The sequence below is a fragment of the Eulemur rufifrons genome, chromosome 1 (assembly GCF_041146395.1).
Source record: "Eulemur rufifrons isolate Redbay chromosome 1, OSU_ERuf_1, whole genome shotgun sequence".
Classification (NCBI taxonomy): Eukaryota; Metazoa; Chordata; class Mammalia; order Primates; family Lemuridae; genus Eulemur; species Eulemur rufifrons.
Genome location: NC_090983.1, coordinates 49968136 through 49995471, shown reverse-complemented (window position 1 = coordinate 49995471; position 27336 = coordinate 49968136). Strand labels below are relative to the sequence as shown.

Here is a 27336-nt window from a genome sequence, read left to right as displayed (position 1 = left end):
AACCAGAAGGAAGGGGAGGGGCTTGACAACCTTCCGGTTCGAGGCTTGGCAGGACTGAAGCTGGAGATGGTGGTTTCATTATCTGAATCTGAGGCAGGGTTGGGCACCAGTGTTGGGAAACACACACCTTTAAAGATTTCTCAGTCCACAAATATTATCAACTATGTTTTGGAATATCCTAGGAGCTAGGAATGTACCAGTGAACAAAAGAGATAAAAATCCCTTTCAACGTGGAGCTTACAATCTAGAGAGACAGAAAAGCTAAGTAAGTAAAAGACAGTGTGTCAAATGACGCTGAGTGCCGTGGAGACAAATGAGGCAGTGAAAGGAGACTGGGGTGTGAGGGAAGGTCATTGCTCATGTACAGAGGACTGTCTGGGAAGCTGGTACTCAACAGTGTGAATAAAGACCTGAAGTTCTGAGGGAGCCTGCCACATGGGGGTCGGGGAGAGGGTGCAGGGGGCAAGTGCAGAGGCCCTGTGACAAGGATGTGCCTAGCTTGTTCAAGGAAAAGCAAAGAGGCCAATGGAACAGAGTGAGAATGAGGAAAATTAACAGGAGGTCAGAGAGGGGCCAGGGATTGGATTACAGACGTTTGGGAAGCCAACACGATTTGGCTTTTGGTTAAAGTAAGTAAGTATAGGCACTTGCTGGGGATGAGAAAAATTTCCCAGAGGCAGGCCCATCCAATTGAGCCCAGTGCATTTGCTAAATTAAGGAGCCATTTTCCCCCTTTTCAAAGAGCTGGAAGCAGCTTCTCCCTCATCTCTGCCAAGCTCAGAGGCTGCTGCTAACCACACAGACCCACATGAGACAGATCTTTTCCTTTGGCTAGTCTCATTCCTCAGCAATCCAGGGAGGATCCCCCCCCCCCCACAGAAATATGTCTGCTGTTGGTTAGTTGATGTCTGATTTTTAAAATGGCATTTTTGTTGCTGCCCAACCAGGTTGCATTGCCCGCTGCACAGAGAAGAGCCAATACGCTGAGGCAGTCAGGGTTGCAGTAGAGAAAGGGTTTAATTCCATAGAGCACTAAGCGGGATAATGGGAGGCATTTCTCAAATCCACCTCCCTGAGAATTTGGGAGATGGGTTTTTTAAGATAGTTTGGCGGGCAAAGGATTAAGCAATTGGGTTTGCTAATTGGTTAGGTTAAGGGCAAAATTATAGGGGTGTAGAAACCATTTTCTTGTGTTGAGTCAGTTCCTGGGCTGGGGTCACAATTCCAGCTGGGTCAGTTCCTTGGTGTGGGGCCACGGGTCTGGCTGGGTCAGCCAGTCCACTGGAACGAGGGACCCGCAAGATCTCTCAGAAACTACCTTTTGGTTTCTAAAAGGTGATGTTATCTATGGAGAAAATTAAGAATCTTTATGACCTCCAGCTATGTGACTCCAGAGTAGCAATTATAGAGAAGCTAACAGGGGACAGTGGCTGATTATTATCATTATTTTTAGCTAGGCCTGTGCCTTCGCAGAGTTTTAGGCCCTTACCCCAATTCTCGCCTTGCACTCCTTTGTGGATTTGTAAAGGGCAGTTTCATCTTCACCTTTATTTTTATTTCATTCCCTAGGATGAATTTAATCACTTGGAGGGAGCTGAATGAGAGTTTCAGAGATGGGTCTGATGGGGCCATATCTGGGGTTTCTGGGCAATGGGAGGAGTGTTTCCTGGTGGGACATACTTTTGGAAATAGATGCACAATATAGATGGTTTGAAAACTTATTTACGCTTATCACCTGGTGGCATTCAATGACAGGAAATGGGCCAAGACAGGTAAGTGTTTCTCTAGTCTCTGCTCTGGGCCCAACACTTGAGCCGATGTGCTGGCTGTTTGTGCCCTTTCCAAGAAGCAAGTGTTTTGGTTAGAAAGTGATAATTACTCACTCACTTGGGCTTTGCTGTCCTGGAGTTTATTAGTGTATATGACCTTCATATCTGGGGGCTCAAGGGAGGACATACACACTCCTTCCTCTCCAGGTTCTAGTCAAGGGCCTTTTGAGATGTCTCCTGGGTGTCTAAAGCCAGGTTTCTCCTCTTCCCACTGGGCAGGGGATTGAAGATAACTTCAAGATGTTTAATCCACAGTGTGAATGAAGACATGTGGGTCCCACCCTGCTAAACCTGGTTTGATGAGGACTCTGCATCCCCAAAGACTTTCATGCAGGTAGTGAGGGCCATGGGAAACAAAAACCCCACAGGTGGCCCCTGGGAATTGTGGATAATTTAAAGCTTACTATTAATTATTTAATTAACCCCCATATATATTCATACATACATGTTTTTCATTGCTTTAAAATTTTAGCTACACTAATTCCATTTGGAAAGACCCAACTGTGACTTTTAAGACCCTACTGAAGGCAGGTGCTGGGATGGAGATACTGAGAGTAGGGGCTTGGTCAAGGTCTTTGTGACTCCCAGATGACTGGCAGGTGACAGCTCTGCCTCCCAAGACCCTGGCCTGGGTCCCAAGCTCTGAAGGGCTCTACACTGGCTCCCTCTGGCTATGGTACAACCCCTGGGGAGAAAAGTCTATGGATCCCTGGGAACAAGTCACCTAGATTGTGTTCCAGGTACCTGGGATCATGCAGACTAAATCCCAGGTAGCCCAAATTCTCTTAGATGCCCAAATGCCCGTAGCCCATTGCCAGGGCCTGCCAGGGCCTGCCTGGGCCTCATCCCCAGAGTTGGCCTCCTCTGAAGGCACCTCTGTGTGGGACTGTGGAGGGAGTTTGGAACAGGCTACAGGGCTCACACATGTACAAACGTGGCACAGTGTGGAGTGCGGGTGGGGGGAAGGGAGCAGTAACTCCAATCTCTTCTAAATGGTGTAGGCTTGGTTCTGTCTGGTGGGATCTGGGTGTGATTCACTGCCTTTTGAAAGCAGCATCCCACACTGCGCCTGTGGGAAAGCACTACCAACACACTGAGCATGGCACCTAAAGTGAATGCCAGTTTCTCACTTGGCCAGCTGTAAACCTGGCTTCTACCCGCCAATGTTTCACAAGAGAAGCCAGCAGGCTAAGGCACGCCTATTCCACTACAGAAAGCTGTTCTATTTCTCACACTGTGGAGTAATTGACCCGAGTCAACTGACAGACTCAGCATTTGACCCAGACAGCTCTGAATTAAGGAGTGATCTGCTGGAGCTGAACATAGACCCTGGCTATTACTCCTAGAATTGACACTGAAAAACCAAAAGCATTAGGGTTAAAAGGAACAGTTTCGTAAGTTAGTCATTTTTGGTGAAATCAAAAAGAAGGTAGTGGACAATACATTTCCCAGGGTGTTTTATTCAGCTTGGGCTTTTAGATCAATGGGCTTGTCTTCATTATTTGACCCTAATTACTGTCATCACAGTCTGATAAACCACACTCCCTGGCGTGGAAAACAGGCCCTTTACCTTGGCTCTTTTCCCACTTCTGTCACGGCAGCCAAGGACTCCAGTGGCAAATGTGGTCCTGCAATTGATAGGACATTCCCCAAAAGACCCCTCGCAGCACAATTTGCACAACACGGCCCTTTTGAACAGACAGATCTGAGCATGAACCCCAGCTCTGCTGCTAGCTGTGCAATGCAAGCCGCAAGAGCCCTCTCAGCAAATTTCTAAACCTTCCTGAGCCTCAGTTTGCTCATTTGTCAAATGGGAATGATGTTGTCTACTCCATGCTGTTTTGGCAAAGGGTCAATGAAATATAAATGTAAAGTGCATAATACAGTGTCTGATGCATGATAAGCATTAATAAATGCAGCATTTAAAAAAGCACCAAAAATAGTACAACAAAAACAGAAGAAAGAACATAAACTAATGAATGAAAGTTTTTAAACAAATAAACCAGAACAACGGCATCCAAATAAGTTATTAAGATTACCATGGGGACTGTGTTAAATTATTAGAAACATCCTGTTGTGTTAGAGAACTCTTGACCAAGATCCTGAAGCATATTCCTTAGACCATGGCAGTGGTACAGATCATTTGAGAGTGGATTTGATTTTGAAAAACCACCAAAAATCATTTAATAGCAAAGGAAATAAAAACATGGTCAACTTTTTGTTAAAAAGAAAACCAAAGTATGATTATGAGATTTAAAAAATTATGATTATTAAATTTTTCTTCATAGTTGCCAGAATGATCTCTCTAAAATGTCAAACTAAACATGCTCCTGTCCGGCTGAAAACCCTTCAGTGATTCTCCACCACTTTTAGAATCAAGTTCAGATCATCCTTTGTGATCTGGCCCCTGCTGCCTCTCCAGCCTCGCATCCTGCTTCCTCCCTCTCGTGCCTTTGCCCTGGCTGGACCTGAACAGCATGCTGCCTCAGTACCTCCTACTTCCGCCCACGACTTTCCTTCTGCCTGGAGCATTCCTGCTAGTTGTCTTTTAAAATTGTACAGCTTACTGCTACCCCTCGCTTAGAAGGTGCCTTCTCCACAAAGCAGTCATGTCTGCACTTTGAATAAGATGTCCTTCCTCCGTATTTCCCTAGCATTGTATCTACCTCTTTTCTGGAACTCATCACACTGTACGGTAATCACACTTTCACTTGTCTCTGTCCTCTACTAGAAAGAGGGGAGAGAGAGAGACAGAGAAATAAATAAATAAATGGATAGAAGAGACAAATATCCCAAATAGAAGAATTCTAAATAATTTATGTAGATACCTGCCCCTCAAGAAGATGGAGATAACTCCCCACTCATTAGATGTAGCCTGTGCACAGACTTCCTTCCAAAGAGTACGGTGTAGAAAGGGGAAAAACAGCAACTATACAGTGGGGAAACCTGGCCAACACTACCTCAGTTGGATTATCAAGGTTAACGTCAACAGTGATAAGTCATGTTGATAGTATGTACCCTTGATACGGCACTTTACACCTGTGGTCTTCCTCCCCACAACCCACAATCTTGGGTTAATCATGAGAAAAACATTGAACAAATCTCAATAGAGGGACAAATACCTGACCAGTATGCCTCTACAAAATACTTGACCAGTATGGCTCAAAACTGTCTAGGTCATCGAAAAAGGAAAGTATGAAAAACCATCACAGCCAAGAGAAGCCTAAGGAGACATTATGAGCAAATGTAATAGGGAATCCCAGATGGGAACAAGAAAGAGATATTAGGTAAGGACTAAGGATATATGAATAAAGAATGAACTTTAGCTAATCATAATTTAGCAATATTGGTTTATCCATTGTAATAAATGTATCATATTAACATTAATAATAGAGGAAACTGAGTGTGGGGTATATGGGAACTTTCTGTACCAGCTTCCCAATTTTTCTGTAAATCTAAACTGTTCTAAAATATAAAGCTTATTTTAAAAAAAATGATATCTGGCTGATCGCATACGTAGGTTCTCCTACTTTCCACAAAATACCTAAATGAAAACCCAGAAACCATCACTAAAACTGATAACCCACTACTAGAATCTGAGAAGAATTTTCACCAATTCTAAGGCAGATACAGCTGTACTGAGGAAAGTAACTTGCGGCTCACCCATGCTTCACCCCCTGAAATAAAGCAGCCCCACTGGCCTGAACGAAGACAGGAAGGCGTTCCCAGAGCAGTCCCGGAGGGCACTGCTCCTCTCTCTGCTGCCTGAGCGCTCACTCAGAGACCCAGGATCTGTACCAACCAGAAAAGTAATCAGTTCACCTTCTACTGAATGGCAGCTGTTTTTGAAGTATTAGCTTTCATTCTAGGGGAGAAAGTCACTGCAAATAAAGCAGTGTATGATGGTGGGAGTATGAGGGATGTTATAAGTAAGTACTGTTACTGACATTTTTATGAGCACAGTGCTAAAGATTTTACTAGCATTATTTTATTTCATCCTCATAACAATTACACAAGCTTGGCAGGTGACAACAATGAAGCACAGAGAAGTTAAGTGACCTGCTCAGAGACGCATGGCTAGAAAGCAGCAGAGCTAGAATTAAAATCCTAATAGTCTAGTTTTAAAACCTGCATTTTTAATCACTTCAATGTACTTCATACAAACCCTAGTAGCAATGTATGCTGAGGACAAAGATTCTTGTTGTACTTTAATTGTGATTTTTACTTGTACTTTATTATACTTGATTCATTCAACAAATATTTCCTACATGTGTACTGTGTGCTGTGCTGGCACTGGGGACACAATGGTGAACTGGACACATAGACACATCCCTATACCTAAGGGATCCAGAATCCACTGAGACCCGATTGGGGGCAGATGTACCATTTCAGCCCAGCAGAACCACACGAGGGCCGTGCTTACCTGCTGGGCACGGAGACTCAGCCTAGAAACTAAATACATCAGTTTGCCCCATTTTGTATATCAAGGGGATTCAATGGGACGTAAGTGAATCATGAGAGAGCTCAAGGACAATCACAAAGCCTTGCCGGTTAGTGAACATTGCAGCCCAAGGCAGAGGGAAAAGCATCCTGAAAGCCCAGACAGAATGTACATCTGATGATTATTTCATGCAGGGGCCATTATCTTTCAGAAATCTTATGCTTAGTGTCTTCATAAGATACAGGAAGAAAGAGCACATGGAAACTCGAGCAGAAAGCCACACAGGCAAAACAGGTTTGGAGGAAATTTATAAAACAAACAAAAAGAAGAACGAGCTAACAAAGCTCAACTGCCACTTTCTCAGGGCAGCCTCTCCACAGTAACCCCCTATTTTTACTTACTCCTTATTAAAACATCCTGCCTCATTTTATTTATGACACATTATTATAAATTTATCTTGCTAAATTATTTGTTTACTTATCTACCACCTGTCTTTTCCTACTAGACCATAAGGTTCACTAGAATATGAATACTATGTGTTTCTTCACTGCTGAATCCTCAGCACCTAGAACAGCACCTACCAAAAAGCAGGAGCTCAATAAATATTTGTTCAGTGAATGTACAGAGACAACAATGGAGATGGGTTAACATGTGGAAGAATTTCAAGAGACTCCAAATTATAATAGCAGAATTTAAACACACATTGGCGTTAATAAAGATATTTTTTCTTTGAATGCAAGAGCTCAGAATCAACAAATCAATGGAAAAGAACAGAGAGACCAGAAATGGGCTGACACTTATATGGTCATTTGTTCTTTAACAAAGGTACCAAAGGGATATGATGGAGAAAGAACTTTTCAATAAATGATACAGATAAAAAATGAACCTTGGTGGCTATTGAGATGAATCATAAAGCTACACGTAAAAGCTAAAATCATAAAGCTTTTAGAGGAAATCATGGAATATATTCTTGATTTGTGGGTAGGTAAAGGTTTCTTAGATCACTAAAAGCAATAACTTTCAAATGAAAAAAACTGATAAATCAGACTTCATCAAAACTAAAAACATCTACTCATCAAAAGACATCATTAAGAAAATGAATTAAACAAGCTGCAGATTGGGTGAAAACAGAAAATACATGTATCTGACCAAGGACTGGTATCCAGGATATATGAAGAACTCCTACTACTCAACAATAGAAAGACAAGCAACCTAATTAAAAGTGGGTAAAAAATTTGGACAGATCACAAAAGAAGATATCTGAATGGTAAATAAGCACAAGGGAAACAGTGCAACATTTTTAGTCATCAGGGAAATGAAAATTAAAACCACAATAAAATATCACTACAGTTTCCAGAATGACTAAAATTACAAACAATAATGGCATCAAATATGGTTAAGACTGTGGAGCAACTAAAACTTTCATAGTTACTTGTTAGGATTATACAATGGTGCAACCACTCTGGAAAATTTACATCTGAGAATTCTTATAAAACTAATATACACTGACTTTTTGAGCAAGCAATACTAGGTTTTAGCCCAAGAGAAATAACATTATATGTTCCCAAAACTACTTATACAAAAAAGTTCATGGCAGCTTTATTTGCATAGCTGCAAACTGGAAACAGCCAAAATATTGAACAACAGGAGAATGGATAAATGAACTGTGGGATCATCACACAATGGAATCCTACTCAGCAACTAAAAGGAACTAACTTATATACCCAGCATAGATGAACTTCAAATGTATTATGGTGGCTGAAAGAAGCCTTACACAAAAGAGTATATACTATATAATTTAATTTATATGAAATTCCAGAACAGGTAAAACTAATCTATGGTGGAAAAAATCAGAACTATGGTTATCTCTGGAGGTGGTAGTGGGTGTCCTTGAGAAGGAACCTGAGGGAACTTTCCAGGGTGATACTATATCAAGATATATTTCCTATGAAAAAATATGGCCAGGCAGAGTGGTTCATGCCTGTAATCCTAGCACTCTGGGAGGCCAAGGCGGGAGGATCGCTTGAGCTCAGGAGTTCGAGACTAGCCTAAGCAAGAGTGAGACCCCATCTCTACTAAAAATATTAATAGAAAAAATTAGCTGGGTGCAGTGGTGTGTGCCTGTAGTCCCAGATACTCAGGAGGCTGAGGCAGGAGGATCCCTGAGCCCAGGAGTTGGAGGTTGCAGTGAGCTATGATGATGCCACTGAACTCTAGCCTAGGCAACAGAGAAAGACTGTCTAAAAAAAAAAAGAAAAGAAAAAGAAAAATTGTTTTCTAAGCTAGATAAGTATTGGGGTCTTTGACATGTAAAATTATATTACCAAAACAAAAAGATTATGTCTAAATGAATGTTATAAATACAGGCATATTAATACTGAAAAACTTAAGTAATACTTCTTGAAAAAGCACTGTGTAAATAAAAAAATCTACTAATGATCATATCATTAAAAAGAATTGGCCGGAGGTTTCCACCTACAAATAGGTAAAGAAGATCTCAAAAGATCACTGCCTTCATAACAAGAAAAAAGAGATAAAGTAAAAATCATACTTGTTTTTAAATCTGTCAAAGAGTGAGTGGTGGACAAATTTAGTCTCCTGCCTAAATTCCAGTCAGGAGAAGCCCTTTATGGATGAAGAAAGAGCAGCAACTGCTTCCATACCTGAGACCAGTTGCTTACAGGGTGGAGGGATGAGCCTACTATCAGCAGAGCCACTGCCAAAAGGAGGAAAACTAGCCAAGTTTTTAAATGGTAGTGAGCTGTCAAACAGAATCTTGAAAGCTCTAATTTGTAGACAATGGGGAAAGAAGTGTTTATCTAATCTAAAATGTTTTCAGTAAAGAAGAACTTAGGAATGGGAACAATTCCATATCTGGTGGTGTGTTGCATTTGGGGTCTTCCAAGGGCAGACATTTGTCATTTGGACAATCATTGGATCATTGTCTGACAGTAACTTGGTCTGAAAAACTCATTTTGGTAGATAACAGGATGATTCAGTGGAACTTTTTCTGAATTTATAACAGAGAACCACAGATAGTACATTCTAAAGGGAGATGCTAAGTCATCCATGCAGGACTTGGAAAGAAGATGCGCCAAACTAGTTCTGCCTCCTCCAAGCTGAGGTGCTCATTGCCCATCTCTGCATTGTGTAAGAGAAGGGTAACAGTTCATAAAAGAGCCCTATATAGAGCATTTCTTAGGGTTTCTTGAAGCTTCCTTCCACAGAACCACTTGGAGAACCTAATATGTATTTCCTCAGAATGTGGTGTGGGAGCAGAGACTAGTGACTGATTCATGTCCCCAAATTCTAAAGATTAGTGGGCAGAAAGAGGAGACAGCTACACTGAGGAGGGTCTGCATTTGTAAAATCTAATGGGTGAAGACATGAGTTTTCCCATGGGCCAAACAGACCCATGAAAAATAACCAGGCTTGAAAGCACTCTGAGCATGGAAGCAACCCAAGTATCAGTGGATGGATAAACAAAGTGTGGTATATACTTAAAATGGGATATTATTCAGCCTGAAAAATGAAGGAAATTCTTACACATGTTACATTAATGAATCTCGAAGAATTTTACTAAAGGAAATAAGCCAGTCACAAAATGACAAATACTGCATGATTCCACCTATATGAGATGTCTAAGTAGTCAAATTCATAGACACAAAGTAGAATGGTGGTTGCTGCAGGCTGGGGGGAGGGAGGAATGGGGAGTTGTTGTTTAATGGGTACTGAGTTTCAGTTTGGGAAGATGAAACAGGTCTGGAGATGGACGGTGCTGATTGTTACACACCAGTGCAAATGTGCTAAATAGCACTAACCTGTACACTTAAAAATGGTAAGTTTCATGTTGTGTTTATAATACCACAATTTAAAACAAAACAAAACAAAACAAAACAACCAAAAAAGGACCCTGACCAAGAGGACTGCCTGGAGAGGTAAGCTGATCCCCACCAGAGAGAGGGGTGGGCTGGGCCACTGGACACTAGGGACTGAGAGGGGATTGTAAGCTGTCAGGCAGGAGGGGCAAACTCACAGCAGATAATTGCCACCAGGAGATTCCCAGCTGGACAGTTCTCTGAAGAATTTATGAAAGCAGCTCATGATAAAAAGAAACAGTTGGTGTTTTACATACAAGGCCCGGGTTAGGACAGCACCTGTCAAATAAGACTTTGCCCTTTCATCCTACTTCCCTCTTGCCCCTGTACCTGTCTTGGGGAGGAGGTGAAGTGAGGAAGAGCAAAGAATCCCACCGTGACCCTCTTCTGACCATAGGCTTCTAATTGAGGGGATGGGGAGAAGCTCAGAGATAATTTAACACCTGAGTGTGTCAGAAGAGCCATGGAACCTACCAGAGAGTTCCACCAGGAGTGGGGAAGATTGATTCAACAGAGCAGGTTTAAAAGAAGAGGGGTGAGAAGGAATCTGTGTCTAGCTCTTTCAATCACCCAGTGAGAGAAAAATCTCTCCTTGGAGATTAGAAGATTCCTGATGGGAGAATCACCTCTTTCACGTCTCTCCTTCTTCCTTACCTTCAGGAAGTCAGATTGGCTTCTTAATCTTCGTCTAAGGAAACACCTCAGAGACAGGGCATCTGGGAAAAGGTCTACACTCCCACCTGCCTCCCAAAGTGAAAACAACTCTGTACCCATGGCTTATAAGGGGAGAAAGGAATACAGAGGTGATGCCACACCAGTTTGTGGCCACCAAGACTGCCACTAAGAGTGACTGCAGCTCTGCCATCACAGCCCAAGCTTTTCCTTTCCAGAATGTTGCCCTGGCAGACCAAAATGATTATTTGTGGCAGCAGGTATTCGTTAATTCAGTATAGTTTCACTGAGTACCAGATATACATGAAACTGAAAGGAATAAAAAATGGATAAGATGTGATCGCACAATTCAAGGCACGTATGTTCTAGCAGAGGAAAACATACAGACTCACAATTAACTCTAATATAAGGCAAAGAGAGGAAAAAATCGCCATAGGACTAGGAATTTTATAGAGAAGAATACATTTATATCTGGCTCTGAGTGATAGGACAATTTTGAGTGGAGATCATTGCATCATTGGAACAGAGAATGACAAAGTGGAGGGGATGTTAGGGTAGAGATCAGATAGCAGAGAAGCAGGTGGCTGATTTGTAGACTATGAAGTGGTTGAGATTGTAAGTAGCATAGAATGAATACTCTGAGAAGAGAAATGAAAGCCGGGGGTAGGAAAGTAGTTTGGTATGAGATTTCCAGGGGCTCCAGCGGCCAGGACACTTGTACTTTGATAGGTAATGAGGGAGTAATTTAAAGTCTTTGAGTAGGCGAGTGATGCAATCTAAAATACGTTTCAGGAAGAACAAGCAGAAGGCTACTGCAGTAGCCCAGTCCAGAGGTAATGAAGCCCTTTAAGTAGGCCGGTTGCTGTGGCCATTGGAAAGGAGGAAATAGATGGGACAGGCTTTGGGGAGGTAGAATAAATGAGGCTTGACTCCTGAGTGCACATGCCTTTTTCTCACCCTCTGTGTGACCCTCATTCCTTTCCCTCTTCTGATCATAAAGCTGTGTGAAGTGTCCCTTAACACACAGGCTTATATTTCCTGGAAAATTTCTCATCAGCATTAGGTAAGGCTTCATTTGCAATAACTATGAAAGACACCCCAAAGGATAATTCTTGATGTTCGAAAAATGAGGAAGTCATAGTCTACATCTACATTCGTATTGTGTTTTCTCTGTGTTCTGACTTTTAGGTAAAGTTTCTCCTGTTTATCTAAGGGTCTTTATGCTCAGAAAACGGGAACAGATAGCATAGCTCTTCTGAAGCTCCTGGCTGCTCATGCAGAATGGAAATCAGGGTCATAAAATTAAAATTATCAAAAACGATAGTAAATTTCACTCTTTGTTCCATTATTCAGCTTTAAGAGCATCTCTGCTCTCCAAGAGCCTTAGAGTATTAATTTTATATATTTAGGACAAGATTTTAACAATAGAATTGTATAAATAAATTATGAGAAGTTACGGAAAGCAGTCATCAAAATAATTGAATTGATAATTCAATTGTTAAACAAAATCCAGATAATGTATTAGTTTCTCCATTTTTTAAAGGCCAGAATAGTAGAAAATGTTTTGTATGCTTGTATTTCTATTTTCACCACGTGTGGATTATGGCGATAATGAGCTGCGGTTGCTGGTATGTGGCAGCAGGGAAGGGACTCTCTAACATGGCAAGTCTTTTGGGGGAAGCTTTGCCCTTGGAGACACAGAGCTTTCGAAGACCTGTGTAGCTGCTTTTGACATGGAAAATTTTGTATTTCCAGGCCTGGGACTATTTTGTAGAAACATGTATGGTAACACAGGCTACAGATCACAGGCATGTGTTGAGCAAGCAGGAGAGCCCTGCAGGAGCTGCACTTTCAGTCCGGCAGGGATGCCCAGTGGTGTGACTAACACAGCATGTGCGAAAGAACTAGGAAATAGGGGATCTGTTTTCAGCTCAAACTTCAAGCAGGAAGTGATTTTCCTGGTAAAACAGGCAAAAAGGTATTACTCCCCACTCCCCCCAATCAACACAGTCTTACAGCAAATCTCGACCTTAACAGGCAGAACTCAATGAAGATTAGGCACGGCAAGTGCACTGGTTAGTAAGAACAGCTAACATTTATTAAGTACTAACTATAACTAAACACTCTGTCTAAATACTTTCCCTGCATTATTTTATTTAACTGCTAAAACACCCTTATTATCATACCCATTTAATGTCTGAAAAAACTGAGATTGAGAGTTTGAGTGGCTTGCCCAAGGTCAATAGCTACTGAACCAGGATTAATGCCAACTGGACTGATCAGGCTAATGCTAAAATCAACACTTTAAATCTCCCTACACTGCCTTTTGCTCAGAGAAAGTCAGCAGCCTCCTTGTGCAGGGGATATTGTTGTGCAAGACCTATAGTAAAAATGTACGTAAAACAATGCATTTCTAGTTTAGGAAGAGGCAGATCAACGGAACAAAAGAACATGTGAAGACATGTACTTGAATATATATAAGAATTTATATAATTTAAGATGGCACTTCAAGTCAATAGGAAAAGTAGCAAGTATTAAATAAATATGTGGCAATCAGTGGCTGTTCGGGGGAAAAAATAAAGTTGTATCTTTTGGAAAAAAACCTGTACTTTCTGTGAGCTCTGAGTGTTTCAGAGCTTGTACTCAGCCCCATTAGTGGGAATTAGTCTTCCCAGAGAATTTATCTGGAGAATATTTACTTTCAGAGGAAGCACTAAGAAGGGAGGTATTTTTATTAAAAGTGCCTTGGGGATAGAATTTTTAAAAGACAGAAGAGAATAGTGTTGTGCTGTCTCTCAAGAATCCCATTTGCTCTCTAGGCCATGAACTATGTGTGCTCCCTTTCTGGGGAAGGAAAGGCTTCTAAGGTGGTTATTGTCACTGGGGCTATATGATGGATTATTTCCCTCCACTCTGGCTGCTAACTGAAAAAAAAAAAAAGACACTGCAATAAGATTATGAGAATGATAGAGCTACATTTATACATAGCTCTTCTTGGGACAAGTACAAGTAGGATAAAAACTGAAGAGAAAAAGCAAAAATGAGACAACATAAGAAGAAGAGTAACCTGGCCAGCCTTGAGTGGGGAATTTTCCCTTAGCAGCAGTGGGAAAGGGGAAAGGGCTAGCCCAGGATCTTGGAAAGGAGGGATAGAGATGATAGAAGGGTAGCATCGTATCTGGTTCTGCCCCCCAGCTTTCTCCCTCTCTTGTCTTTGTTATTATAATTTTACTTTTTAAAAAATTTTGCTGGATCATTTATATTCTTATAAAGTAGATCAAATCCTTTATGGGACTAGGCTGATTATAAATACATAAATATAAACATACATTTTAATAGAAATATTTATTAAAATATTACATTTATTCATATATAATATTTATAAATACATAAATTTAAAAATATATACTCATTCAGAAGTTAATGTCCCCTAAAGTATATGTAGATCTCATTCCGTAGTTTGGGTTTAGTGGCTCTCAACAAATCATTTTTTATCTTCACAAAGTCCTGAGGATACGAGATCCTCCCAGATACTCGTGTATATGGATTCCTAGGCTAGGGAGTGGGGTGGAAGCCACCTGATCATTAGAGTCAAGAAGTTGGTACCTGGTGCAGTGGGGTTGACTTAGGGTGGGAGGGACAAAAGCAAGATGGCAACACCAGAATTCTTACTGGGAATGCCATTTGACATGGCACAAAAACGAAGCACATGGAACTTACAAGTCAACACATGTAAATCAATTTCTTGAAAACATAAGATTGTCACGAGGCTAAGAGTTGGCCTGGAAATTTGGTAGAGTTAGTAATAATTTTTGTGTCTAAGGACAGAGGAATCTGAGTTACACAAACAAGTGGGTGTTCACTATGAATCCAAATAAGCAATTAATGGTTAAGGACACTGTGTCTAGAAATAACAGAGTACATTGGCACTTTCTAGGTGATGGTAACTGTTGCTCCTTGGGGCATACGTGGAGTTAGAAAGTGATACCAGTGAGAGTGGTGCCTTTTATTGAATCTTCCCATCTGCGGGTAAAGGGCCCTTCATGTTTCAACCCAGTTATTCTAGCTCCTTCTCAACAGGATGAGGAAGCACTGGAAGGGAGGTGAGGAGTGAGAATATGGCCATAAGTGAGATGTTCTGTGTGTGGGTTACGTATGTTAATTATACCATGACACAATGAAGAAGGGCTTAGCTGGGACTAGTGTGTGGTGTGTCCTTCTTTTTATAGTTGAAGGTAGTGAAGAACAATGGGTGAGGCAATTCTGTGGAGATCAGAATTTGATGACAGTGAAGGGGCCATGACTCAACACTTGCTCTTCCAAATTTCTGTCCTTTGTTCTTTCTCCCCAACCCATGGTGATTTCTCAATAATAAATATATGACTACAAATAATATTAAATAACACAGTGATTATTATTACTGCTGTAATTTGATCGATTGCTTATTAAAACCTTCACATGCATCATCTCATTTCATTCTCACCACTGAGGTAGGTGACACTGCCAGGATTTAAAAATAGTTCTGGGCTGGTCCGAAAGTAGTGAGTTATCTCACCTGATTGTTCACAGTCAGTTACAGATTGAATTCCTTGTTCTACTACTTTCCTCCCTCCTCACTACTGTACTTGACTAGTCTTAGAAATAAATAAGTAAATAAAAATATTTCTGCACACAGACCTTAATGCTCTACTAGTGATTCTTATCAGCTGGTTGCATGTTTATAGTTCACTCATTTATTAACTCATCCTGTAGACACTGTTTTTAGTCCTTACTGTAAAGATGTTATTATATATAAACAAAGCAGAACTATCTTGGAAGGAGAACAAAGAAAATCCCTTACTTTCCTTCTTTCCTTCTTCTTTTCCCTTCTTCTCTTCCTCCTTTCCCTTCTTCTTGTCATCTAAAAACCACTCAATAAATCCCTACTCTGTGCTAAGCATCCTACCAGGCACTGCAAATAAGATTATGAAAAAGATAAAAATCTCTGTGCTTCCACAATTCACAGTCTAGCCAGGAGAAAATAAAAAGTACATATTAATAGATAGATAACTATAATTTTATGTCTTTAAATATCAAATCAGACTACTGTAGGTACCATTGACTTACCTGCTTATATTTCCCCTGGGGTTTCTCTTTCTACCAATATATGGCTTGTACACAAAATATTTTGAAGATTGTACATGTATTATATCATACTATTCTATATGTTTTTATCTTGGCACTGACATTTTATCTTCCCTGCTAAATAAGCATTTCATAGATATAAACAAAATCTTTGGTACTATGTACAGAGCAGAAGTTGGAAAAAAAACAGGGCTTGGGTCAAAACAAGCATCTGAGATTCAGTGTAGATGAGAACTGTTGTTTTAGAGCTTAGCAGGTCCAAAAGCAGATGTGGTGTAGTAATAGGTCAGAGTTCTCTGTAGGATGTGTGTGTGCACAGGGGGGAATGAAGTTAGATGGTGACAGGACCAGCTTCCCCCATCTGGGTCACATACCCTTATAGTGAAGTTTGCTCCCATGATAAGAAAAATTGTAAATATAGAGAATATCTACACATATTCAAATCTAAGTTCACGGAACATTTTAAATCCTGACAAATTATCTTTGGTTTATCACTATTTAATAAATGTAATATTTAAAATCTATGTCTCAAAATAGAACATATATGGGTGGGCTTCAAGGAATCTGTGAACACCTGAAATGATATGCAACATTGTGTTTTTCTAGCTTTCATCAAATTCGAATCTATGACACTAAAATGATTAAGACCCAATGAACAGGTAAATAAAAATTGAGAAATTAAGCCTGATAACAAGGGCAATTTTTCCCTCATAAAATTATCGCTTATAGCACACAATTCTGACATGAATGCTGTACTTACATCCAGAGCCACAGACTGCTTGGCCCAGGACTTCTTCACCTGATCATACATAATCGTGTTGTTGATGCCAAGGCCGCAAAAGATGACAAAAGCCTAGGAAAAGGAAAGCTCGTTAATTAAAAATTGCAACAACTCACTGGCAAAATCTAATATGCAAGCAGGCAGTCATCAGGGATTGGCCTCAATAATCTAATTTTATTGAACACAGAGGTGGGCCTCGGGGAAATAGGCACATTAAAATTCATAATTACTATTGTCATGGAACAACTTTATAGCTCACATTGCACATGAGAGAAAATTATTAATGTCGTGGAGAAATTACTTCACGTGTTTAAAAACATACTTATAGTCTATTTAAATGTGTTCTTAATTTATTTAGGTTGTGGACTGATTTTAGTAACTCCATTCTATTTAACAAAAAGCAACTTCTTTCAGTAGCTAGGCTATAAAATATTTTGGTAAAGAAACCCAGTGAGTATAAGTATAGGTAAATGTTAAGGGTAAGCAGGGTTAAGTTAGAACCATTAATAAAGAAGCCCTGAGGTATTCTCGGCTACTAAGAACTAATCCTGGTTTTCATGTTGGCTACTGGCACGGTCTATGAGGAAGCCAGTTCAAGGCTAGCCTCTCCAGCCAGAGCGCCTGGAATGAATGGAAGCTTGTAAACAAGAGAAACGTGATAGTACACCCGGCAGAGCTGGCCCGGAGTCTCATAACGCTGAATACACATGAGCAGTACAAGAATAAGACAATAACCCTTTGGAAAGAAGAGAGGGAGATTTGATTCTGTAATAAAATTAAGATAAAAATAATCAATGGTTATAAAATAATCTGATTAGTGAAAAACAGAACCAAATCTTATCTAAGGACTTATATATTCCTTAAATCTTCCGATAAATTTTGTCACACTCTTTAAGTATAATAGTAATAATAATTGATTAATAATTATTTATCCTTACAAATGTGAGCAAGCTATAACCAGGAGACTATTGGTGACTCCGTATAAATCTTGGTTTGTAAATTTATTTTCTTACCTCAAAAAGCCGTTGATCTGCATCATCAAAAGGTTTCCCATCAAGTCTATTTAACACTTGAGCCACCCCTGCAGAAAGAGTTGGGGGTATGTGGTCAGCTGCAATGCTGGACATTATGTTAGTCCTACAGCGTAAACCAGAGCTGACTCTACGCCTTCTTTAAGTAATTGCACTCAGTGTAAACTCTGGTCTCTCGAGTGCCCCATATCTCCGTGAGAGCAAATCCGAGGTGTACAATGAAGCAGTCTATCTTCAAGGCTGTGATATTCAAACTAGGTCTCAGTACAGTTGGGAGTTCTCCCAGGCATCAATCTGATTCCCTGAAAATGGTTTTTTCTCTTCCTCTTTGCCCCTTTTCCCTCCCCTCAAAAAACTCAATCAGGAAAGTATCAAACCCAAGAAAGAAGCCCAGTCAAGGAGAGTTCATGGTTAAAATGTAGAAGTCACAAGAGATGGAAGCATTAGAGGATGGAAGCATTAGTTAAAAGTATTGAAACACAATAAAAATGTGATTTTTTTCCCCTAAGAGACAGAAGGAAACTAATGAATTCGGTAACTAATGCAGCTAGTTGTCTCTCTCTGCTTTCCCCTAAAATTGCCTATTAAACTCTAAGGCAATTCTACTTATCAAAGGATTTACTACGCTGTGAGTGTTGTCAAAGTCTGAATTCTGAAAGATTTTTTTTCATCAGTTTGTTTAATTTGCACAAAATATTGGTACAGTATTGAACATAAAGAATATTCTAAGATATTGGAATCTGAGCCCTTAGTACAAAGAGTTAAATTATACCATATAATAAGTTTTCAATACATTTAAAATTAAAAAGAAAAGAAAGTCCATAAGAAACACCACATATTATCTGTGGATATTAAATGGAAATCTCACACACAAGCCTACATTTCAATGCTTACAGTAAACAACAGTTATTACCTCAAAATTAAGACTATAGTTTTCCTATTACATGCCAGAAGTTTTGAATTTCATAATAAATGTCTTCTAGCATATGATGACTTATCTTCCTGGTGGGAAAGTTAGGTGTTTTTAAAAATATAAGCATGCTTTAGAATTACAGCTTCTTTTTGTTTGTTTGTTTGTTTTGTACTAAATGGGAACACAAACTAAGGGTTTTCAAGATTATTGAGTTTTTCTTGTTAGACTTGTGTGTTTTGAAAGTTATTCCCTAAAACATCTGGTATAATTCTGGAAGTAAGCTTTGAAAAGAGTAAGCACTCATAAATTAAGTTTATTAGAATATACTTATCCCATTGGTAGCAGGCAACAGAACTAAACTGGCTTTGAAGGTTAACTGTATTATATCAATTTCCATTGAATGTAGAAATTCCTAACACTTCTTGAATGGAAATAGAATGAACTGGAAGCTGCTTATGCCCACAATTCCTTTATTCTGTGCAAAGTGTGGCCAATTTCAAAACTGTCCAGGGAGAAAGACACAGGATCAGTATATGTCTAATTGTGGGGACAAGAATAACTCTATTTTAGATGCTAATCTGCCATGAGATTCCTGACTAACCTCAAGTCTGGGAATGCCTCCAAGATGTCTAGTTTATGTATTACTCCTTATGTGGAAACACTTATTCACTGTAAGTTTTGCCTTTCCTCTAAAACAACCCTTGATGTTGTTGCATACATCATAGACTGTGATGTCCATGGCATTCCACCTACACAATCCTTCCAAAGCACATATACTTTGTCCCCAAGATATAAGCCCTTAGTCTGGGGGGTTGTGGTGCAGAGATCTACTTGTCTTGTGGTCACCCAGGACCAGGCTTCCATCCATAAGTTCCCCTAGTAAAATACCCTTTTACCAACAAACCACATTTGTCTGCCTCATTCTTTGATTTCTCTGCTCCTTTGGTACTTGGGAGCCACTTTGCATATATGACTCTTTCAGGGAACACTAGTACTGAACGTTCTTTCTTCCTTTGCATTTATGTCATGTGCAAAAACACAGATATAAACATATAGACATACTGGGAAAGTTTTTACTAGGAGTTAGGAGGTCTGAGTTTTTTGACCCTGCTATAACTAACTTTGTGACCTTCCTCGAGTCATTTCTCTCTCTCTCTCTCTTACAATTTCCACAAGGTGAGATAAAAGAGTTTTATTGGTTAGTATCTCAGGTCCCTCCAGCTTCAAAGTTCATTGGTTCCTTGAGCTTAATAAATATTTGTGCAAGTTCTGATTAATGTTGATTCATTAGGAGTCTGTGCTGAAGAGATTATGCAAGAGTATAAGACACAGTATGATGAGTCCTAAATGTAAAACTAAGCAGCACATAAAGAAGATATGAGTGTATTTTAAAGCAAATTTCTGTTTCTTTATACAAGAAGTTTGAACTATTTAGGTAATGGCTTACCAATTATTTGGTGGTTGCTATTCCAAATAGGGACACAGAGAACAGACCTTATGTGAAATCCAGATATCTGGTCCACCTGTTGATACAAGAAAGAAATTAATTAAAATTAAATATTAACTACCCATGTCTGATTTCCTATTACATGCTTTACAGCTGACCATTGACCATCTGATTTACAGCTTGCCATTCTTCATAACAGATATTCAAAAATAACTTTCAAAAAGTTATGTTATATATTGTAATCTAATTTTTTAAATGCATACACTCAGTTACCTGCCTCCTTTTATTTATTAATAAAATATCACAATGAACATCCCAAGGAAATCAAAAGCAAACCAAATATTAATAAACCAAAACATCCCAAAACCAACACTACCTCCCCTAATCTCTGCAGCCACAGAGACCTGTATGTAAAACTATCTTGATCACAATTACACCAACAGATGAGAATTCTGGCAACTGTTTCTGTTCTGAGTATTTAAATCATTTTAATTAAACCAGTGGTCAATATTTATCTTAGGACACACCTGTTAGTAAAAATGTTTGCACCTATAATACTACCATATGTACATTTACTTTTAATACTCTATATTTGTACTGTTAGTAAATTATTATGTATGTTATAAAATCATATATACCAAAACATAGAAATGGGAAAATATAAATGTAGAAGTTTGAAGATCTTTCTGTATTCTAACAGATGTCAAGAGGTGACAGATTTAAAATAAGGAGGAATAATTGTCAACATCAAACATAATTTAGTTAACAAGTTCCACTTAGTATTAAAAAAAATGGTCCATGTTTGAATGGTTAGAGAGGAGCTGCTAAGACTGAAAGGGTCTCAGTGAGTTAATATGACTTAGATTTCCAGTGAAAAGTCAACTTGTCATCCTAATAATATATGAGAAAAAAAAAGATATCAAGGTTTTGGTTAATGGTTATTGAGATAAAAAACTATTTTAAAGTATTCTTTGTTGAAATTAAAAGCCATATATTTTAAACATTTGAAATTGGAAGTTAATTTACACATCTAAAATTTATATTTGGATATCTTTATTTTTGGCTTTCCTCTTTGAGAAATTAATTTTCCAGATGTCTTCTATTTGTTGTTACTTTCTCTTTTTCAGTATTTTTTGTTAGTTTAGCATACATGTAGAAAGGTGCAAAAATCATAAGTATACAGCTCAATGGATTTTTGTAAAGTGAACATACCTATGCAACCATCACCAGGATCAAGAAATAGAATATTATCACCACTCTAGAAGCTATCTCCATGCCTCTTCCCCCCTCAAAAAGATAACCACTATACTGACTTCTACAACATACACTAGTTTGCTTGTTTTTAACTTTATATAAAAGGAGTCACTGAATGTATATTCTTCTGTGTCTGGCTTCTTTTACATTATATTACATTTTTGAGATTTACTCATTTTGGTCATTTTCATGGCAGCATTATATTCCAAAACATGAATGTAATACTGATAATTCATTCTATTCTTGATGAACATTGGGTTGTTTCCAGTTTAGAGCAATTAAAAATAATGCAATTATTAATATTCTTGCACATTTTTAGTACACATACGCCTTTCTGTTGAGTATATACCTATAATAGAATTGCTGGGTTTTTTGTATGTTCAGCTTCAATAGATATATTTAAGAAGTTTTCCAAAGTAGTTGTACTCTCCAACCAGAATTGTATGAGGGTTCCAGTTGCTTTACATTGTCAGTAACACTTGATATTGTCAGGTTTTTTTTTTTTTAAACATAAGCAATTCCTATAGATATGTAGTGGTATCTCCTTGTGAAAGTAATTTGATTATCTTTGATGACTAGTTGACCATATATCCTGGTTTGTCTGTTTTGCTGACAGAATTATTAATAACATGCCTTTTTACTCTAAAAAGTATCCCCATTGGACAACAAATTTATGGTTTCCCTACTGATGATTAATGAAGTTCAATAACTTTTCATATACTAATTGTCTATTTCAATATCTCTTTCATGAAGTACATGTTCAGAACTTTGGCTATTTTTCCTATTGGTTTGTTTGACTTTTTAAAATTGGTTTGTGAAAGTTTTTTCTATAGTCTGGATAAGACCCCTTTCCCAGGTATATGTATTACAAATATTTCCCCTACTCTATGGCTTATTTTCCCACTCTCTTAATGGTGTCTTTTGATTCAGAGGTTCCTAATATGATACAAATATCTCAATCTTTTAATTTGTGGTTAGTACTTTTTTGGTCTTGTTCAAGAAATCTTTCTCTACTTCTAGCTCATAAAGATATTCTCCTATTCTTTTACCTAGACTATTGTTTTAACTTTCACATTTAAATTTACAGTCCAACTGAAAATGATTTTCATGTATAATATGAGCTAGGAGTCAAGACTTCTTTTTTTTAAACTAAAACTAATATCTGCAGCAAGATCCTTTTTTTTTTTTTTTTTTTAATGGATATCCAATTGATCCAGCACCATTTTGAGGGAAAAAATACCTCTCCCCAACACTCTATAGCACCATCTTTTTTGTTAATCCATTGTCCATATATGTTTGGATCTGTTTCTGGACTCTCTATTCTATTCCCTTGATCTACTTATCTATTCTTATGACAATACCATTCTGCCTTAACTAATATAGTCTTATAATAAGTCCCAGTATCTGGTAGTATAAATCCTCTAACTTAGTCCTGTCTTGACCATTTTTGGCCCTTGGCATTTCCATATAAATTTTAGAATCAACTTGAAGTTTATACACATACACGTACACTGCTGGAATTTTGGTTGGGATTATGTTAAATCTATTGATCAATTTGGGGGAGAATGGACATCTTTATAAAACTGAGTCTTTAAAAACATCCCTAACTTTATTTAAGGCTCTTAAAATTTATCTAAGCAAACTTTTATAGTTTTACATGTGGGTTCTTACACACAATTTGTTATATTTGTACCTCTGTGTTTAAAAACTTCATGTTATTGTAAATGGTATTAGTATTTTATTTCTAATGCTTGTAATTGGTACATAAAAATAATTGATTTTTATATATTGAAACGGTATCCATCAATCTTGCTACATTCAATTATGAACTTTACTATCTTACCTGTAAAGTGTTACAGATTTTCTAGCCACACCATCACGTCATCTTACTCGTCGATTCTTACGCCTTTTAATTATGTGATTTTTAGATTATGTAATTTTTCTTTTTTAGTTTGTTAATAGAGTGAATTACATTGATTGATATTTGAGAATTCCAGACGCAAAACAAAACACGGGCATACATCATTCATCCAGTGCTCTCTTCCAACAAGTATTTATTTACTGCCTTCTATGTGCCAAACACATTGCTGGGTGTTGAGGATATAAAAATGAATTCAAACAGTCATTACCGTTGAGGTGCTCACAGTCTAGTAAAGATAGAAATAGTTAAGATAAAAATAAGTGTCCAAGTAGAGGACTTCAAAACACTATAGGAAAGGCAACAACTGATTCTGTTTAGAGTATCAGGAGCAGCTGGAGACCCTTTAAAGTGGATCGTCAAAGACGATGATGATGATGATAAGCTAACATTTACTGAATGCTCACTATGTGTCAGGCACCCGGCCCGCAGGCATTATTTTTTATACTTCCTACAACAACCGTATGAAGTAGGTACTGTTATCATTGTCTCTTATCAGATGAGACTTAGAGAGATTAACTGCCTTGGATGGGAGAGACTGGTTCAAAGGAGGCCACACGATAGCAAACACATCCATCAAAGTTATCTTCCAAAAGAACAAAGTGGTTTTCTTCCTCTCCCTAAGGATAAAATCTGAATTAAGGCAATGCCAGTAAGCATGAAGAGAAGAAGAAAGCCAATTTGAGCGAGGTTTGGGGGGTGTAATCTACAGCTTGGGCTAGCCCCAGCAGCACTAGAATGGCTGGGTCTGTTTTGTTTTGCCAAGGGAAGGTCACACCATCATACACACGATCTTGGTCTGAACCAGCACTGAGCAGTAAGTACAATTGTCTCTGCCAACTCTGAAACAATAACCCCTGTCTAACCTCTCCTAGAACTTCTGAAGCAGTTGAGGGTCAGGTCACAATAGGCAGCAAGAAAAGGAACACACAGTAAGACAGACAGCTCCAGAGGCTCACGGTGAGAAAAACAAGCCTTAGGCTGTTTGCCAGTGAAATAAAAGAGAATTTTGTTTACCCATAATTTTTAAAGCACTGCATTTCCCCATAAGAATTTTTTTATTTTGGGAAGGTGGGGGTGCGCATTTTCCCATCCCTATGAAGTATAACACTGAGGTTTCTGGTTTGAGTAGGGGTGGTAGAGTTCCTTGAAGTAGGAAATACAGGAAATTTGAGGGCAATGATATCGAGTTGAAATGAACGCACATTACAATTGAGCAGGGCTGGAGATAGTAATCTTGGAGTCATCAGCTCTCTGTGTTAATTACGTGGTTAAAATCACCAAGGGAGAACTTGTCCAACAAAAGGACTAAGAATTGAACCTTGGGGGACACAATATTTAGTGCTGGAAGAAGGTGACATCCTTGACAGGGGTGGAAAGAACTGCAAAACTCATGCTTTTAACCTCTAGGCTTTACTGCACCTCTAATGTTTAAATAGATCATTCAACCTTTCTGGAAATAGGTCTATTGATGTGTATCCAGAGCCTAAAAAGTGTGAATACCCTTAGACTTACCAATTTTGTGTCTAGGAATTTATCCCATGGCAATTATTAAAGCTATGACAAAAGTTTACATACAAAAGTGTGAATCATAGCATTATTTATCACAGTGATATATTAGAAATAACAAGAACGTTCAACTACAGGGGTTAAGTAAATCATAGCACATCCATACAACAGAATATTATGCATCCAATTAAAATCATGCTATAGAAGAATATCTACTCATAGGAAAAATGTTTAATATGTTAAGTGATAATAGTGTGGGTGTACAAATGCATCCCATATACATTGAAAAATCCTGGAAAAATTATAATCATCATAGTCCCCTTTGAATTGCTTGCCTATGGCAGTTTTAAAATTATTGTTCTTATATTCTAAATTTTAGATAATGAACACAAATTATTTGCCCACAAGGAAAAAAGTTATTTTCTAAATAGTATAAGACAGATAATAGGTTATTGAATTTAGCAACATAGTAGGAAAAGTGAAGGCAAAGATGGTCAAGGGAAGAAAGGAAGGGATCAGGAATAACAACAATGGGTTTGTCCTGGAGGAGAGGAAGGTCACACTGAGAAAGCAGAGCTGCATCAACCTAGAGCTAGAGCCTTGTGTGGGTTGAGTGCGGGAGAGGTGAGGCCCCAGAGAATGTTGAGAGTGTCTCTACATTGTTCCTTCTGTGGCCGAGGGAAGGTGGTGAGGCTAGCTCTAAGTAGCTAAGAGAACAGGGAAGAAGGGCTGGTGATGATCAGCATGCTTGAAGAGTCTGACAAAGTGGGAGAGGAGAACAAGGAAGGATGGCAGAGTGTGATGAGAGTGATTTTTTTGATTTTTTAGTATCATTAAGGCAATTTCCTAATTGCCTGTTTGCAGCAGTGGCTACTGTTTCTGGAAGGTTGCACTGATTCTGATGAGTTTATAAGACCATATGAAATGGCACGGCCAGGGAGCTCATTTCATCCTCTGCAGAGAATGAAGGAGAAGGAGGAGGGAGATGAAGGAAGCATACGATGTCTGAAGAATGAATCCCAAACAGGGAGAAAGAGGAATAAGAAAGTATGAGGGAAAGAATCATCCTTGTTCGTCAGATAACTCCAACTCTCCAGATAGCATCAGTCAATGGAGCTCAAAAATGCCCATCAGCTGCACGACCCCCACAATGTCATCCAGATTCTCAATGCCTCAATTTTATCATTGACATTTGTCTCCTGCACACCAAAATAGTGCCACTGGTTATCTCTAGATTTTGGCATCATCTTTTCTTTTTCCAAGTTGTTATGAGAATGTGTGTGTGAAAGGGTTTCAAAATTTGTAAAGAGCTTTATAAATATAAATATTGTTGATATTGAAAGGAATATCTGCCAAAAGATATCTGTTCCATTATTCTACAGGGTCCCTGCTCGACCATGCTTGGTTTAAAATTCATGCCATTAGGGTATCAAAAGTTAGACCACGTGAGGCAAAGCAGCCTTTCTAGGAGTCTGCAGTTAAAATAAATATATTATCTGGGAGTGCCTTGTTCTTTCCAATTAAAGATATATCTACTTAAAAACTGTACCAAGTTTCTGTCTTCATGAGGCCTTTCCCTTTAATGGAGCTAATTAAAGATGGTGTAGCTCTTCGAGCCATCAAAACATACTTGTCATATTTTCCAGCCTCTCAAAGGCAGTCAAAAGAAATGTTAAATAGATGATAATAATGTAACGCTATTAATTCACGTGCAGTGCGTTTTTTTTTTTCCCTCTAGAAAGATACGTACAACTTTAATAGTACTCTACAGCAATACTTTATCCCCAAAGGCTAATCTACTGGTGATAAATTCTAGTACTAGCACAAGCTGAAGGAGCCAGTGTTCCAAGTCAGTTTCTGATTTCCCTGAAATAACAATAGAGAGGAAGTTGATTTTTGCCTACTTTACCTGCACATAGGATCCATCCTAATGGCTTCTAGAACACTGCCTATACAGGAGCCCTTAAATAACTGACAAAATATAACTGACCTTTGTGCTTAGAACTGAGGCACTGTCTCCACTGCCTATGCAGCGAGGTCTGTTGGATTCTTAGAACCACGGGACTCGTATTTGCTTTCGCTACTCACAGCTGCCCCACTATGGTTCAAGTCTCAGTAATTCCCCCTCCCGACTGTGTTGAGAATAGAATATAGAGGGGAAGGGTGGAAGCAGAGAGAGCCTTTCCTGCTCCTCCTGGTCATCTGCAGTTCTTATGGGCACTATCCAATCTTCCCTACCAAACCGTGCTCTCAGGAAAGGCTCTCAAACTGGTTCGCGCTAAGTATAAGCAACTGAGAGAAGATTGCCAGTAGCTAATGCACTTCAGCCAATCCACAGAGCTTTATCCCCTAATGACTTCAATTTTGCACATTTCCCTTGTCACAGAATCATAACTTATAGGCCAGAAGTAGGAAATGACCTGTCCTAGCGCTGGGCGTCCACCGAGTGGGATTGCAGGAGTGCTCACCATGAAGATCTGTCAGGGAAATGGGCTTTACTGCACTGCATCAGAGAGTCTCAGAGCCTGGAGCCCCATTA

The 27336-nt window shown here is 38.9% G+C and overlaps 1 protein-coding gene across 1 annotated transcript in view; it reads right to left on the bottom strand.

The window, feature by feature from the left end:
* PDE11A (phosphodiesterase 11A) overlaps positions 1 to 27336 on the bottom strand; it is a 335245-nt gene that overhangs the window by 140119 nt on the left and 167790 nt on the right. Inside the window, exons 7-9 of the mRNA XM_069470433.1 lie at positions 20117 to 20192; positions 17739 to 17806; positions 16705 to 16797 (exon numbers count right to left, since the gene is read on the bottom strand). Coding sequence (XP_069326534.1) covers positions 16705 to 16797; positions 17739 to 17806; positions 20117 to 20192 — 237 coding nt within the window. The remainder of the gene's footprint in view (positions 1 to 16704; positions 16798 to 17738; positions 17807 to 20116; positions 20193 to 27336) is intronic.